We start from the raw sequence: 17,691 nt of genomic DNA, 5'->3' as shown, positions 1-17,691 counted from the left end.
GTGCATTTTTGTAGAGCCTGTATGGAACTCCGTTAGGACCTGGGGCTGAAGCAGCCCTTGCTCTACGCACAGTTTTCTCCACTTCGCTCCATCTGGGTGGGCTGATATCTAGCTGGTGCTCTGGCGGGTTGATTGGTGGCATATCAGATGGGAGAATAACCTCTTCGTGGCGTTTGGCATCTGTGCAGGACTTTTCCAGATGTTTTTCCAGGTCTGCCTTTGACACTGAGAGGCTTCCACTCTTCTCCGCTGTAAAGAGACTCTTCACAAATTTGAAGGGGTCTTTGTAGAAGCGTGATCTTGTCTGTTCCTTCCTTCTGCGCTTCTTTACCAGATTTTCCGCTCTTCTCAGTGTCACAAGTCTACTCCGGATGGCCTCCTGCAAGACGTTGATGCCCTCCTTTTCCTCCTCTGTGGCTTTCCTCCACTGCTTCTTCAGCTGCCTCCTCTCTCTGACTAGGCGATCTATTTCCTTCTGCCTCCTGGACTTAGTGGGGATTGTCGGTTCAGATCTCTTTCTTTCGACTGCTCCAAACCTTTCCGATCCATAGCTGTATATAAGATCTCCCATTTTCTCCAGCTTCTTCCTGGTGGTGCCTTTGAGCCCCTCTAAGATGTTGCAGAGGTCGGTGTTGACCTCCATCCACAGTGCCTTTTCGCAGGATTTTGGCCACTTGATCAGTGGCCTTCGCCCCTGGTAAACAACCTTTGGGGTAAAGGTCACTAGTAATCAGACATATTGGTGTATTATGTCTGGACAACCATTGTGAACAACCCTTGGGATAAAAGTACAGCGCTATGTGAATGTTATGGGTGGAAAAGGTGGTAGGTTGTAGTTTTATTTGCTATTATTTATTTATTTTATTAGACTGTGAACTCTTGTCACATCAGTGATGAAGTCACATCGGGCCTCACTAAACTACTGCACCTGAGAGTGTGATGGCAGTCAGGAACAGACGCACAGGAGGACCTATACTCGGACACAGAGATGCGTAGAGGCCCATGATTAAGATCTTTAGCATCTCTGCTAATGGGAATCTCTGTGCATTCAGTTCAATATGGTTAGTGGTGTTTAGTGCATTTATGTTTTATTTCTTTATTTTGCTTTACTTTTCATAATGATACCCCAAAGAGGATGGAACATTTAAAGAACAAATTAAGGCAACTGAGCATCAGTCAGTGTAAATGTCAGTTGTCTTACCATAAATGTAAGGCTCTTTTACAAGAACCACCCATTTACTGGGGCGACAGTGGTACAGGAGGTAGAGAAGTTGTTTAGTAATCAGAAGGTTGCTAATTCGATTCCCTGTCGAAGCGTCCTTCAGCAAGACACTGAACCCCTAATTGCTCCTGATGTGCAGTGTGCCATCAGTGTAAAATGTGTATACATCCTTGTAAGTCGCTTTGGATAAAAGCGTCTGCTAAATGTAAATGTTATCACTGAATAGGGCAACATATTTTAGCACGCAAGGGGTTAGTGAAGCTTCCGCATGCTCTAGGGAAGAGACTGTAAGTGACTTCCAGCATGCTGTGTGTTCTGGTCCCAACCAGCGTTCTGTTTATGTGTAAATGTTCCAATTTAGAATGGTGTCCATGTCTCCCATTGACTGTTATCATCTTGGCCGTGTATTGTGCTGTTATGCCTGTGTTAGCCCATGCGTTAGTTAGCAGGTGTGCTATGCTAAAGCTAGACCTGCCTCCCATTTCTCGCAGTGAGTATCAGTGTTTCCTGCTTGGACGCTTTCAAAATAAAAGGTTTGCAGCCAAACAACATGATGCTCGCAAATTGTCGTCTTTAAAGAACCAACCGATTTTTCTTGATTCTAGAACAAGCAAATGCGGATAAATGTGTTGTTTAGTGCAGTTCTAACGGGACTGTGACTGGTCAATGTACAATGTCATTGTTTACCTCTCAATAATCCAAGGCACTCTCATTCCCATATCAATTCTAATCAGTCAGTGAGTATGTAGATGAGCAGCCATTTATATTTCCATGGTCGGGTCTGTTCACTAACAAGGTAATTTGTCAGCCAGTACGTGTTATCTTCATTCACCCCTCTGCAATAACAAAGCAATCTTTTTCTGAGTTGTTTTTTGATGGCAAGGAGGTAAATCACATTACCTCGCACAGCAAGAGACTTGAGGAGAAATTTCTGTAAGTCACAATGGCAGTGGAGCTCGTGAATATTAAATTAACCTTCAATTTCTCAGGATTGCAGAGACATGGAGGTCTTTGTACTTTGTACAAGAAGAGACAAGATTGTTGTTTTTGCTTTTCTTATAGGAGTATACCCCCCTATTTAGGAGTACATCAGCGTTCACAAGTGGCATTCATCTTTTAGTCTTAGATTCAACCGCAGCACCAGTCGGCTTCAATCATTAGCGTGACAGAAATGATCTGTGATGTCGATGGCAGAAGGGGAGATGAGGGGAATGATGATGGAACACAATTTGCTTTTCCTCCTTCCCTCTATCTGCCCGCTGCCTCTGATGTCATAATGGGACAGCAGTGACACGTCAGCACCGTCATGATACCCACCATCACACAGCAATTCCAATACCGAGCCTTACTGTTGGTCCACAGGATTTGGTGAAAGTGGTGAAAATGAAGCACTGTATTCAAGGATATGTTGTTACAGTAACTAGACTAGCACTAGTGGAGAGTGACATGAAGTGCATTAAGGAATCAAATCCTTTGCGCTTTTACTCTTGCAAGGGCAAAGGTGTCAATTTTGTATTACTGCGACTAAAATCTGCTTGATGGGAAAAGTTATCAGACTTAAAGTGTAGCATTAAAAAAATGATTGAATCAAGGTGTTAAAACCTTATTAACACCTATAATATCAAACAAACTGTCTAATCAAGGTTTGAAAACGTAACATATTCATTAAATTAAACGAAGGGCATTGTGGATGAAGAACAAGGAAAATGTAAAAAGGAATATGATGGATCTAACTGCAGGTAGTTTATGAATGTCACCGTGAGGTTTTCAGGATGAGGAAATTACCCGTAACATAGTTGTAGCTCAGAGTGGCTACTCCGACACGAGAATGGTGAGGTTTTGGGCAGTAAGTAAGTTACTCACATCAGCATAGCATTTCTCTATCAGTTTACAAATGTATTGAAGCCCCTGTGAGAATCAGACACAACCTGATTCAAATAATTCCAATGAATGAAATTGTTTCAATTAAGTTTACATAAAATAGGTCCAATATGATTTAATCATGTAACTTCAACCTTTATAGTGTTATACATCTTTGTTGAGTTTATGTTGTTGATGTTTTAGGAGCTCTTTGCTGAAGCATTCCAGATGGACACATTTACATACTAATCTTCTTTTGGGCCTTTCGACATTTGTTTGTTTGTTTGTTTGTTTGTTTGTTTGTTTGTTTGTTTGTTTGTTTGTATTTCTAGGCAAGTGCTGTGAATTCAGGAAAATGGGATTGGAGTTAATTTTACATCTTTGAATTCTTACAACATTGCTTAATCACACAAACCAAACCAAACACAAATCAAACATGCCACTTTGACTCAAGTTCCTTAATTATCTTTGCTACACTCAACACTGGATTGTGATTTAGGTAATACCTTCAACACTGGAAGTCGATTTAGGTAATACCCTCAACACTGGATGGTGATTTTGGCCTGTTTTGTTGACCAGGGAGTTATATATTTTACGATCTACCCTCTACAATGGCTACATTTAGTAAATGCTTCGTCTAAACAGTTCTATCTGAAAACACAAACTGAATGTCAAAAGTATATTGATGTCATAATTTACGAAATATCATTAGGAAAACAGTTTATGCGTTGACACATTCGTGTTTATGAATACACAATTACTCGTGAATGAATGCCACTATTCTCTGTCCTTTGAGTGCAAAGCATTGGAAAACACAGCGGCAGAGGACAGATTGTAAACCTGTGTGTGTGTGTCGAGCCACAATGAGTCACGTCACATTGGTATCCACCGCACTGCTTTTTATGTGCAACGCAATTCATCACAGGGGCCATGAAGCCAGTGCTTAATAACTCGGAAACCTGTTTCGGTGAGAATTTAATTGAACAAAAGCAATTTCTCTGTCAAGTGTTAAAAAATGCCACTTCAGTTCAGAGGGGCCTTGTTGGGTGAATTCCCAATTACCCAGATGGTTGTTCAACCCTCTGTCAAAGAGATTACTGATATTAGTAACACTGGAATGCATTTCACACTTGCAATGTGGGATACTGCTGCCTAAAGTGAATCATTGGATCAGTCTTTGAATCACTTCTCCAACGACGTTCTGTTCACTTCCACATGGGCTCCTTCTTATCTAAGTTAATGGATTTGTAGGAACCGTGTTCAAAATCAGTTGCCTTTAAACACGCATGCATTGTTGATGTCAGGTCAATCCATAGAATATTTACCAGTGTCTCCTGTGCACTTTGGTTTCGTATGGATATCTTATGCATTAATACTAGAGATGATGAAGACCATTTCATCATCATCATCATCATCATCATCATCATCATCATTGCCTGTCTTCATCATATTCTCTTATTTTGGCATAAGTGCAGGAAAAGGTTATTATAAAGGCTGAGGACATGGCAGTGTAGGAAGTTTAAGGTTGTGTAGGAACTTACAGCCTGAACATTTGGCAGGGGGCTATTCATTACAACAATACAAATAAATAAATAAAAAAAGCTAATACTGCCACAGAAAGAAGAAATATCTGCATGGATAAATGTTTAAACTTCACTGACCTTAAGTGCATCTTTCGTTAGGTTCTGGCGTATCTGAGCACCCTGCCCCATTGAACAGACTACAAACCTGCATCTTTCAAGCCCTGATGAGCCGCACTGCTCCAACCACTACAGTGCATCTGTTCACGTGCAATCGGGTAACACCAAGCAGTTAATAGCCTGGAAAAAACTCCCATACAAATGTAATTGAGCAAAAGTAATTTCCTTGTCAAAGGCAGAAGTGTCTTTGGATGGAAAGGTCTTGCGAGGTGAATTTACCTCCATGCTGTTATCCACGCTTGGCTCTATAGCATGGCAACAAGGGGAGGCCACACGCAGATGGTAAATAATAAGTCAATTTTCCCACCTGCTGCAGGAGGGAGAGAGAGAGCAGGTACACACAGTGAGAGGGAAAGAGAGAGAGAGAGAGCACACAGGTACACACAGTGAGCGGGAGAGAGAGAGCACACAGGTACTCACAGTGAGAGAGAGGGGGAGAGAGAGAACACACAGGTACTCACAGTGAGAGGGAGAGAGAGAGAGAGAGCGCAACGTGAGAGAGAGAGGGAGAGAGAGCACACAGGTACACACAGTGAGAGGGAGAGAGAGCACAGGTACACACAGTGAAAGGGAGAGAGAGCACACAGGTACACACAGTGAGAGAGAGAGAGAGAGCGCACAGGTACACACAGTGAGAGGGAGGGAGAGAGAGAGAGCGCACAGGTACTCACAGTGAGAGGGAGAGAGAGAGAGAGTGCACAGGTATACACAGTGAGAGGGAGAGAGAGAGAGCGCACAGTGAGAGAGAGAGAGCACAGTGAGAGGGAGAGAGAGAGAGCGCACAGGTACTCACAGTGAGAGGGAGAGAGAGAGAGCGCACAGTGAGAGAGAGAGAGCACAGTGAGAGGGAGAGAGAGAGAGCGCACAGGTACTCACAGTGAGAGGGAGAGAGAGAGAGGGAGAGAGCTCAGGTACACAGAGAGAGAGAGAGAGAGAGCGCACAGTGAGAGGGAGAGAGAGAGCAGGTACACACAGTGAGAGAGAGAGGGAGAGAGAGAAAGAGAGAGAGAACACAGGTACTCACAGAGAGAGGGAGAGAGAGAGCACACAGGTACTCACAGTGAGAGGGAGAGAGAGAGAGCGCACAGTGAGAGAGAGAGAGAGAGAGAGGGAGCGAGCACAGGTACTCACAGTGAGAGGGAGAGGGAGAGAGAACACACAGGTACTCACAGTGAGAGGGAGAGAGAGCGCACAGGTACACACATTGAGAGGGAGAGAGAGAGAGCACACAGGTACACACAGTGAGAGGGAGAGAGAACACACAGGTACTCACAGTGAGAGGGAGAGAGAGAGCACACAGGTACTCACAGTGAGAGGGAGAGAGAGAGAACACACAGGTACTCACAGTGAGAGGGAGAGAGAGCGCACAGGTACACACATTGAGAGGGAGAGAGAGAGAGCACACAGGTACACACAGTGAGAGGGAGAGAGAACACACAGGTACTCACAGTGAGAGGGAGAGAGAACACACAGGTACTCACAGTGAGAGGGAGAGAGAGCGCACAGGTACACACAGTGAGAGGGAGAGAGAGAGAGCACACAGGTACACACAGTGAGAGGGAGAGGGAGAGAGAACACACAGGTACTCACAGTGAGAGGGAGAGAGAGAGCACACAGGTACTCACAGTGAGAGAGAGAGGGAGCGAGCACAGGTACTCACAGGTACACAGGTACACACAGTGAGAGGGAGAGGGAGAGAGAGCACACAGGTACACACAGTGAGAGGGAGAGGGAGAGAGAACACACAGGTACTCACAGTGAGAGGGAGAGAGAGAGCACACAGGTACTCACAGTGAGAGGGAGAGAGAGAGAGCACACAGGTACTCACAGTGAGAGGGAGAGAGAGAGAGCACACAGGTACTCACAGTGAGAGGGAGAGAGAGATGCCCCTCTGAGGTTATTGACTATATCCCATTCATCACTTTAGACATAATCATAATGAGCACATTTATCATCATCATCATCATCACCGCCATCCTCTTCATCGCATTTACAATCATATTCATCATCAATTTCCTCATCCCTATCACCATCATCAGCAGTAGAAGCTTTGATAGATGAATGTATTGAATCCCATAAGCTACCAATTTCTCTGCATTATGTCCTCTAGGTACGTATACAAACTATTATTTTACTGCATGAAAACTTAAAAAACTTTGTCCTAAAAGAAAATCGTGAAACAAGCATTGCAATCAAGGTTGTTTTAATCAGGCAGGCCCCTGCTTATCGGTGTCTTCCGTTCAAAGTCTTCCGTTTCATGGCTGTTACAGGTTTCTCATTACCGCTTCAGTGACTGAGACACTACCCTGTCTGTGCTCGAGTAATTATCACTGGAGATAGTGTCAAAATCAAATAAGAACACACTTGATAGGTGATGGGAGCCATTCTTACTTGAGTCCCTTAGCATTAATCACTGAATAATTGTCACATTAAATCAGAAGATAGTTGGGCTTAACCCTTAGGAGTTTAGCTCACTCCTGAGTGATATGGATTTTTTTTGTAAGGGTATGTTTAGATTTGATTTAAATATAAAAAAAATGTACTACATTCCTTTTACTCTCATGTTATTATTGCTGAGGTCTTTTAGAATATAATCATATATGCCACTTTTGCCTCAATGTTTTTAGTTAGGGGAAATATACAAAAACATCAATACATGTCAGACTACCTAAAAAAGGCCTTAGACTCCAGAGTGTTAATGTGTGGACTCTGAGCAAAGGCATAGGTGTAGAGGCAGAAAATAAAACAGAAAGCAGACATGATAATAAACAGGTTACAATGAAAAAAGTAGATTTAATGTGTCTTTTTCACACAACAACAACAACAACAACAACAAAATCAGGCAAAAAACAGGTCCCTCCACAGATATCAGAGACTAGACTTACAGCAGGAGTTCACAAAGACAATCATCAAATCAAATCAAATCAAACTTTATTTGTACGGCGCATTTCATACCAGGAGGTAACACAATGCGCCTCACAGAAGGAAAAGGGTTTACAAACACTTGTAAGGGACACAGATTTTCCAGAGATAAATAAACAGATCAATAGTACAGCGAGTGGGAGGCGAGATTAAAGAGGTATGTCTTAAGTGCACGTTTAAAGGTTTCCCCCGTTTCAGCCATTCTTAGGTATTCTGGCAGAGTATTCCGAAGGCTGGGGGGGGGGGGGTATAGAAAACTAAAAGCTGCTTCTCCACGTCTCTTTGTCCTGGTTTGTGGAACTGTTAGGAGTTCAGTGCCAGAAGACCTCAGGGATCTACTGGGTGTGTACCTTGAGAGCATGTCTGTGTCTGATATATATTCTGTTGCATGACTATGGACTGATTTATAGACTAGTAAAATAATCTTGAAATCTATTCTGAAACTAACAGGTAACCAGTGCAGTGATTTTAAGACTGGTGTGATGTGCGCCCTCCGTCTAGTCTCCGACTCGTTTAGCTGCATTCTGTATTGTTTGTAATTGACTAATGGCTTTTTTTGGTAGACCAGACAAAAGTGAGTTACAGTAGTCTAGCCTGCTCGGGATAAAAGTGTGCATCAGTCTTTCAGTGTCAGTCTGAGAGGGAAACGGTTGCACCGTAGCAATGTTTCTTAAGTGATAAAAAGATGTTTGAATTATATTTTTGATTTGAGATCTTAGTCAAATATGACACCTAGGTTTCTGGCCTGGTGCTTGGTGTTAAGTGCTAGTGTTTTTAAATGTTCAGATAGTTTCTCTCTTTCGACTTTTTCTCCAACGACTAATACCTCTGTTTTATCTTGGTTGAGCTGGAGAAAATTTTGTGACATCCATACATTTATATCAGCAATGCAATTTACCAAGCAATCAATAGCAAACAAAAACTACAACATTTTACGGTTAAGTTACAGTACAATTAAACTCACAATCCCACCGGCTAGTTTTACAGTTAAATTACGGTACAGTTCATATCCCACCGGCTAGTTTGTGAATGTATCTGCATTAGATGTACATCACGTGAGCCGTGTTTAAATCTGACATAAACGGTTATGAACATTGTTTCCCAAATCACTCAAATGAGACTAAAACAACTTTGTGTTGACTTGCTCACAATCCCACCGGCTAGTTTGTGAGTGTATCTGCAGCCTGAGCTGGTGTGAACAGACATTATGGGATGTCTTAATCAACATGAGATGAAAGAGACAGAAGTCATAAAACCTTTTCACCTGCTTGTCTGTGATGGCTACAAATTCCTCAGACAGAAATGACTTGACTTTGAATGAGCAGTCTGGTTGCTGAAAGAAGTCTGGTGGCAGAAAACAAGGCCAAAATCAAGGGGTTTGTCAAAAGAAACGCATCTGTGATCCACTGGCTGTGTTTTATACTCAAAAAGCCACCTGATGTTTTTGTCTGTTCCCTCAATGATCTTTACAGCCTTTTGAGGAGAGGAAGAGAAAGAAATGGTGTGCAGTGTATTGATCGACTGGCTTTGTGTGTGTGTGTGTGTGTGTGTGTGTGTGTGTGTGTGTGTGTGTGTGTGTGTGTGTGCGAGTGTACGTGTGAGTAAGTGTGTGTGTGTCACTTTAGCCACCCCCTCAACCTGCAGCTTGTCCCTGTAGGCTAGCCGTTGGATCGTGTTAGCTTTGTGTGCTTGATCAGAGCAGGGGTGCTTGAAAGGCTTAAAGCTGGTTCGCACACTGACTGTTTCTCTTACTTTCTTTTCTTAGTGCTTCTCCTCTCTCTCTCTCTCTCTCTCTCTCTCTCTCTCTCTCATGTTTCTCTCTCACTGAACAGCAGTTCTCCACACAAGCTCTCTTCTCTTTCAGGAAAAAAGGAAAGCAACACTCCAACAACTCTCTTTTGCGGATGTGTCCTTTAATGACTGTGACACAGTGTGTTATTGTTTTACTCCTTAGAGAGTCCCTGTATGGAAACTAGAGAACAAATAGAGGACATTCCTATATTCCTCCTTTCCTCTCTTTTCTTCTGTCTCACTTGCTTTCTCCCTCTCTTTCCATTCCACTCTCTCTCTTTCTCTCTCTTACTCTCTCTTTCATCCACCTTCACTCTCTCCATCCCCCTCTTCTCTCTGTCTCTTTCCTTCTTTCTCAGTGAAATATTTCATGTCTGTGGTTGAGATGTCAGGCTGCATGTGTTCCTTGTCTGTTAAAATGTACTTAGCTTTGTGTGTGTGTGTGTGTGTGTGTGAGTGTGTGTGTGAGTGTGTGGTAAATGTACTTAGGTTTGTGTGTGTGTGTGTGTGTGTGTGTGTGTGTGAGTGTGTGGTAAATGTACTTAGCTTTGTCAGGAGGAGACAATGAGATCTACTCCCACCATTAGGCAGAGAGGGTGAAGTTAACAGACGTTATCTGTAGATATGGAGCTCACGCCCTGCCAGTCTCTTCTCTCCTCTCCTGACTTACTTGTCTCCCTCATGTACAAGTATGTGTGAGTGTATCTGGGGCTCTCTCTCTCATTCTCTCTCTCTCTCTCTCTGTCTCTCTGCGTGTGTGTGTGCATTTCTCTTCTCCTGACACACTGACTTGTCTATCTGATGTACAAGTGTGTGTGTGTGTGTGTGTGTGTGTGTGTGTGTGTGTGTGTGTGTGTGTGTGTGTGGTAAATGGCAGATTCAGGAGCACCCAGACTAAGTGAAAGAGGGAGAGAGAGAATAAAAACAAAACATATAATTAGTAAAGGGCCTGCATGCTCGATGAGAGTAAGAATAACAGAATTAGAGAGAAAGAGAAAGAGAAGGGAAGCTGCACAGATGGGGAGTTGTTCTGTGTTCTGTGTTCTGTGTTCTGTGTTCTGTGATCTGGAGGAATGCCTGTCAAACAGGGACAGATTGAGAGCCAGGCCAGGTTCAGCGGCTCACTTCACTTACTCTCACTCAGACACTCCGCTCTCTGTCTGGGCTGCTGTTTCTTGTCTGATTCCACCAGCCTCCATGACACACAATCAGACACACACTCCTCTCTCTCTCTCTCTCTCTCTCTCTCTCTCTCTCTCTTTCTTTCTCTCTCTCTCTCTCTCTCTCTCTCTCTCTCACACACACACACACACACACACACACACACACACACACCCACACACACACAATCTCCATGCAACACCCTTACACACATATCCCAATAGACAGACACAATACCTTCATGCATCAAGCTAATACATATTCAGATAAAGACACCCACACAAACACACGCATGAACACATGCTTCACTTCATTTAATCCGGATGGATAGTTTAGCAACCATACTGATTTTATTTATATATTTTTGAGCAAATTGTATTTCAGTTTAAGAAAATGTCTCAAAACCATTAGTTTAGTTTTCATCTTACACACACACACACACAAACATAGATGTTTATCCTTCATCTCTGATGTGTTATTGGCCTTTTTGAACTTCCTTACAGTAAATATGAGCCCCATGGAAACCATTTGTTTGTCAGTCTGACATTTGACCTTTGCTTGAGTCGGTGTGTAATCAGGGGCGGAGGGGGTGATGAGATCTATTCTTTCTTTTGAAATGTCACCCTTGCATTTCCAAACCCAGTGGATATTACGGTACGGGGGAAAGAGTTAGACAGAGAGGGAGAAATTGAGATAGAGAGAAGAAGAGAGATGGAGTTTGGAGAAAGTTAGATTGATAGAGAGATTGAGATAGAAAGAAGGAGAGAGAGATGGAATTTGGAGAAAGTTAGATTGAGAGAGACAGAGAGTGAAAGGCTAAAAGGGAGATCAGTTAAGATGCAGTGATAAAATAATTGACATCAAAGCACGAAGTGTCCATCAAATGTTATTCCATATTGTGTCCTTAACTTCTCTGCCTAGGTTCTTTCCAGAATTCTTCTAAAAAAAATCTCAATGTGCATTGCATTAGTAATATGACCATGCCATCATGAGCAGTAATATTGTTCATTCATTGTATTCCCCCTGTTCAAATTAGTATTATCCCCTTGGTGAGCAGTTTAATGAGATAAGTGCACCAACATGCATATTCATTGGCATAAGCCACTAATGGCCGTCATGTGGCGGCTTTCATGTGTGTGTGAGTGTGTGTGTGTGTGTGTGTGCTGTCAGATTGTAACCGGGAAGAGACTTTTGTTTTGAAAATACAACTTTTATTGTGAAGCAGGAAGTGGTCCTCATGACAGGAAATACAGGAAGTCAAGTCACTTAAGCACAGGTAGTGTGAGTGTTTGGAAAGCATATGGTGACTGCTAATGGGGGACATAACTTGCTGGCCACTACCAGGGATGCTACTGGTAAGACAATGTTTGATGTTATCTGGTAATCTATTGCAAAAGTGTGCTTTAGTGTTTGAGTTTTGTGGTAGTTTACATGCACTGTTGTTGTTTGTGTATTTGATAGAGGGCAGTTTATGAGTGCTGTATTTTATGGTTTGTTTCTTGTAAAGGTTTTCAACCTGGAAAGACGTGTTTGCTGAAAAGAAGTATTTTAACTCAAATAAAACAAAGAAGAATGAAGAAACCGTCTGAGTCGTTACCATTTTAACCCTGTTGATGGCCAAGGCCTTTTTCAAGTTTGGGCAGAAGTTAAAAAATCCCCTGATAACTTGACAGTTGAAAACCAAGGCTGATTGATAACCAAAGAGCTGCATCAAGACTAGAAGATTAACGGCTTCAGTGAGTCCAGAGTGTGGATGCAGAGGAGAGTTGCTAGAGAGCAAGGCTATTCAAGAGGCATTGGGAACCCAATCAGTTAACCTAAATAAATAAGTTGGGAGTTAAAGAGAAATCACATTCAAGATGGCAGCCGAAGCTCTCGGCAAAACACTGGATCAGCTTAAGAAATACAGGATGGTTGCAAAGACCTCCTTAACCAAGCAAGCTAACTATCTCAGTCGGAAAGCAGGCTATTTAACTGAGTTAGAACTCAGACAAGAATTTGCAAAGCTCTCTGCCGATTCAAGGAAAGTTATTGAGGCCAACGATGACTACAGGACTGGGTTAGAAGCAGAGCTAGCAGCCAAAGAAGATGGTAAAGATGGTGTGCTAAGTCTGGAGCAAGATGCAGACCTAAGTAAATACGGCAGTGAATGTGAGCAAAAGTTCAATGACGTAAAGCAGATTGTTCAAACCAACCTCTGGAGCAGATATGGATCAGAGATGCTAGAGGCTGCTTTTGAAGAAGCAGAAAAAGCCTGTAGGCATACATATGGACTACCCGTGGAAAGCAGTAACTGTGAAGGATTTGAAATCCAACATAATGTAGTGGGAAAGTTGATTAAAGAAACATCTGACGCATTCGCAGCCTGGGAGTCATGGATTCCTGCAGCAGAGGAAAGAGACTTTCGAAAGCGAAGCAGGGAGCTGAGAGTAGCTTACAATGAGCTAGACATGAGAAAAGGTGAATTTGCCAGAGCCCGGAGAATATCTGTGGAGAAGCAAGGCACTGGCGTGAAACAAGAACACACTGGACCGACAATACCAGTAGTGAGAATTAAACCAACCAAACTGCCCACGTTTAGCGGCTGCAAAAGAGACTTCCACCGCTGGAGGACAGACTGGGAAAGCCTTCAGAAGCAGGGAGAGCCTACCGGTTCGCCAGAGGTAAAAAAGATTCAGCTTCTTGATAGTGTGGAAGAAAAGATTGTGAAAGATCTCCGCTTGTCGACTTACAGCACAGCTGATGATGTCTTCAGAGTGCTGGCAAATAGGTATGGTAACAAATGTGCCATTGCTCTAGAAATTGTTGATGAGCTCGAGAAGATTCAGCCAGTCAGAGGAAATCAGCCGAGAAAAGTAGTAGACCTTATTCAGACCATTGGAAAAGCTCTCGCTGACCTCACAGACCTAGGAAGTACCGGCGCCATCAAAAACCCACTGGTGGTGAGGTCTTTAGAGAGCAAGCTTCCTGAGGGTTTGAAGAAGGACTGGCTGATGTTCATGGTGGATCCCAGCAATGATGTCACTGAAGATAAGCACTTTGACATGCTATTAGCTTTTCTGAAGAAGCAAGAGGAGATCTTCGAGAGGCTAGAGCACCTACAAATCACAGACAAGCCAGAGAGTTCAGACAAAGCAGAAAGGACATTTAACAAGAAATATGCCTCAACTCAAGCCACAAAGGGTGAAGATGCTGAGGATGGATGCATTATCTGTGGGGATGAGAAACATAAGGACAGGATTTTCTTCTGCAAAAAGTTCAGGGCTCTGAAGTTATCAGAAAAGGAAGCTGCTGTGGAAAGGATTGGTGCATGCAGGGAGTGCTTAGGGTGTCATGAGTATGATGACGGCTGTAGAGACACTTACCTGTGCAGGAATGTAGACTGCAAAAAGAGAGGCTCCTCAGATCACCACTTCTTTCTCTGTCCAAGAGGGAACAGCAAGAGGCGTGAACTTGAGAAACCTCAAACAGATGACCGAGACAAAAAGAACTTAACTGAGGAACAGAAGAGATTCTTGGGTGAACTTACCCCTGAGTTAGCTGAGAGGTGCAGGAAGGCCTTCACCAATAATTCATCAAAGGTCAGCTGTCCAGCTAAGAACCAGGTGAGCCTCCTCAAAGAAAGTGGATTGAGAGAACTTCCCGTCATTATGATGTTAATGGAAGTGACCGCTAATGCAGGTCAAAAAATCGGAGCCCTGGTGGATCTGGCTTCAGACACCAACTACATTACTTATAAAGCAGCCAAAAGATTGAATCTTAGGAGTGAGAAGATCACACTAATTGTGCATGGAGTGGGTGGAATGGCTACCAAAGTAGCCACAAGAAGATACCTCCTCAGAGTTCGAATCAAAACCTCCAAGGGAACTGAGAGGGCCCATGAACTAATCTGTTATGGGCTGAAGGAGATCGCCAAAGTTCACCGAGCTGTCAAGCCTGAAGAGCTGACGAGATTCTTCCCAGAAGTTGAACCTGAGGAGCTGAGGAGACCTGAGCAGATTGAGTTGCTCATAAGTCACAGAGAAGGGAGACTTGCCCCACAAAGGGTGAAAGTTGTTGGAGATCTCGTCTTGTGGGAGAGCCCTCTTGGAAAGACAGTGGGCGGAGCGCACCCTGATCTGTTTGAGCAAGTAAACATGACGGCACATGAGTCAAAGACACACTTTGCTCGTTCTATGAGAACAGCTGCCATCAAATATGAGGAGATCCCTGCTGAGGTCCCCTTAATGACCAAGACAGTTCACATGCAAGACACCATCGGTGAAGCTAGGCATACAGCTGCAACTCACCGTGACGTCCTTGAGTGCAAGGAGGCGCGAAGGGTACTGGAGGAAGACAGCTACATGGATGATGTCCTAACATCCCACAATAATTCAAACAGACTGAGCGAAGTGACCAAGGAGATTGAGGAAATTCTACAAGCAGGTGGATTTTCTCTGAAGCCATGGGTCCAGTCTACGCAAAGTGGGAGGCAGGAAAGGGGAGTAGCAGACACCACAACGAGGACGCCCTCTGAGACGCACAAAACATTTGTCCTGCCAAGTCAGTCCGCTGAGGAAGTGGTAACTGACGCCAGGGACAGCATCAGTAAGCTGCAGAGGAAGGCCTTTTCAGCAGTAATGACAAGAGGTCAAGTGAAGAGATGCCGAGGGGTCACCACCCAGGACCACACCAAAGCTGAAGACTCTGTTGAAAAAAATGATACTGACCCAACCCACCTGATTGTCTGCCCTGATGCATCGGAAACTGATCCAGAAATGAGACAGGGTGAAGTTGTGCTGAGAGTAGCACTTTCAAACTCAGCCTTCAAAAATCTTTTGGAGGTCAAGAGATTTAGCTGCTTGTCCAGGCTGGTGAATGTCGTTGCTTGGGTAAGACAGGCTGCTGATAGCTGGCTAGGCCTTAAAGACCAGACCCCAAAGAAATCAAAGTGGGAGGCATCACCCTCAAAAGAAGAGGGGTTATATGAAGTGAAAGATGAGGTGAAGAAGAGAGTGAGGCTGAAGGTGTGGGGTATCGTGTTCAGTTGCATGGCATCCAGAGCCATTCATGCTGACATTGTCAGTGACATGTCCGCAGAAGGATTTCTGCTTGCTTATCAACGATTTACATCACTGAGGGGACACCCCAGCAAGGTATGGTCTGACCCAGGCACCAACTTTGTCGGGGCCAAACCTGCCCTTGAAGACCTCTATCGGTTCCTGGAGAATCTGGAAATGTCAGGAGTGGAGGAAAAGGTGGCCAAGAATGGCACAAAATGGTCCTGGAAGATCCATCCTGCAGACTCACCTCATAGAAATGGAGCAGCTAAAGCAGCAGTGCGGACTGTAAAGAGAGCCCTCCAGAACGTAGGTGGTAATGGAGTCTTCACATGGGGAGGATTCCAGACCTTTGTGTATATGGCGGCCAATATGGCCAATGAGAGGCCTGTAGATGCGAGAGCACAAAGTCAAGAGGATTGCATGGAGTATATCACTCCAAACTCTCTCCTGCTGGGGCGAGCTTGAGAGGAGACCCAGGAGACTTCCAGTTTGAGGGTTACCCCTACAAAAGGCTGAGAGTGATCCAGTCAGAGGTGAATAAGTTCTGGAAGAAGTGGTGTCAATTGGCAGCCCGAATCTCTTTGTAAGGAGATCGGCACGCTCCAGAGAAGAGTGACGTGACCTCCTTGGGTTCTGGCACCAGGAGCTCAAGTGGGAGGTGTGCTGTCAGATTGTAACCGGGAAGAGACTTTTGTTTTGAAAATACAACTTTTATTGTGAAGCAGGAAGTGGTCCTCATGACAGGAAATACAGGAAGTCAAGTCACTTAAGCACAGGTAGTGTGAGTGTTTGGAAAGCATATGGTGACTGCTAATGGGGGACATAACTTGCTGGCCACTACCAGGGATGCTACTGGTAAGACAATGTTTGATGTTATCTGGTAATCTATTGCAAAAGTGTGCTTTAGTGTTTGAGTTTTGTGGTAGTTTACATGCACTGTTGTTGTTTGTGTATTTGATAGAGGGCAGTTTATGAGTGCTGTATTTTATGGTTTGTTTCTTGTAAAGGTTTTCAACCTGGAAAGACGTGTTTGCTGAAAAGAAGTATTTTAACTCAAATAAAACAAAGAAGAATGAAGAAACCGTCTGAGTCGTTACCATTTTAACCCTGTTGATGGCCAAGGCCTTTTTCAAGTTTGGGCAGAAGTTAAAAAATCCCCTGATAACTTGACAGTGTGAGTGTGTGTGTGTGTGTGTGTTTGTGTGTGCGTGTGTTTGTGTGTGTGTGTGTTTGTGTGTGTGTGTGTGTGTGTGTGTGCGCGTGTATGTGTGTGTGTGTGTGTGCTATGTCACACACTTCAGAACTCCAGGAGATGTGCGCAGTGGCTCTGTCTGTTATTTCTCCTTCGTCTCCTACAGGTGGCGCTGTCCATGGTACCGGAGTCACACTGTCCATGGTACCGGAGTCACACTGTCCATGGTACCGGAGTCACACTGTCTATGGTACCGGAGTCATGTGTCATCCCAATAACAGACGCTGCCTCTACATTTAATTTATACCCTCCGCAGTAAAGACTATGCTGGTTGCTGAGCAATCAGTAAGTGTGCAGTAGCCTCGCCTGACATGTCTCTAAGACCACCCACACGACCGCTGTCCATGGTCCTGGAGCCATTCGTCGTCCCCGGAGCAGTCGCCGCCTCTACTTTTCATTTATACTGTCTTTGGTAAAGAATATGCTTTCGTGGAGGCATTCATTCAGCATGGATGATTGAACTCCAAAGCCTTTCATCAAAGTGTTCTAAGTCTTAAATCTCCATGGGATCACCATGTTTTGAAGTGCTGTCAAACAATTATCGCCTTTGTGGTTTCTGAGAAAATGTAGCTCTTTTCCTGAGAAGCCCTAATAGTCTGTAATACACACCACAGTTTTGTTCTGGTGGACTTAGCTGTGCAGATCAGTTCAGTATTGGTCACCATTCCCCATGGGCCAATCAGCAATGAGTAGATGCCTTCTGATTGACTCCTGCGGGCTGTGGGAGGTCTCATTAGCTGG

General features: G+C 44.0%; 1 protein-coding gene across 1 annotated transcript; it reads left to right on the top strand.

The window, feature by feature from the left end:
* Positions 1-11,970: 11,970 nt before the first annotated feature.
* On the top strand, positions 11,971-16,163 carry LOC116218597. The gene is made up of 2 exons (XM_031560683.2): positions 11,971-12,011; positions 12,164-16,163. The coding sequence occupies exon 2, from the start codon at positions 12,516-12,518 to the stop codon at positions 16,161-16,163; it is 3,648 nt and encodes a 1,215-aa protein (XP_031416543.1). The 5' UTR covers positions 11,971-12,011; positions 12,164-12,515.
* The last annotated feature ends 1,528 nt before the right edge of the window (positions 16,164-17,691 follow it).

Source organism: Clupea harengus, chromosome 23 (assembly GCF_900700415.2).
Source record: "Clupea harengus chromosome 23, Ch_v2.0.2, whole genome shotgun sequence".
NCBI lineage: Eukaryota > Metazoa > Chordata > Actinopteri > Clupeiformes > Clupeidae > Clupea > Clupea harengus.
The sequence above is the reverse complement of the archived record's forward strand: the minus strand, read 5'-3'. Positions and strand labels throughout refer to the sequence as shown.

Excerpts from the sequence above, each read along its gene's own strand:
- LOC116218597 (XM_031560683.2), top strand. The coding sequence starts at position 12,516 with ATGGCAGCCGAAGCTCTCGGCAAAACACTGGATCAGCTTAAGAAATAC.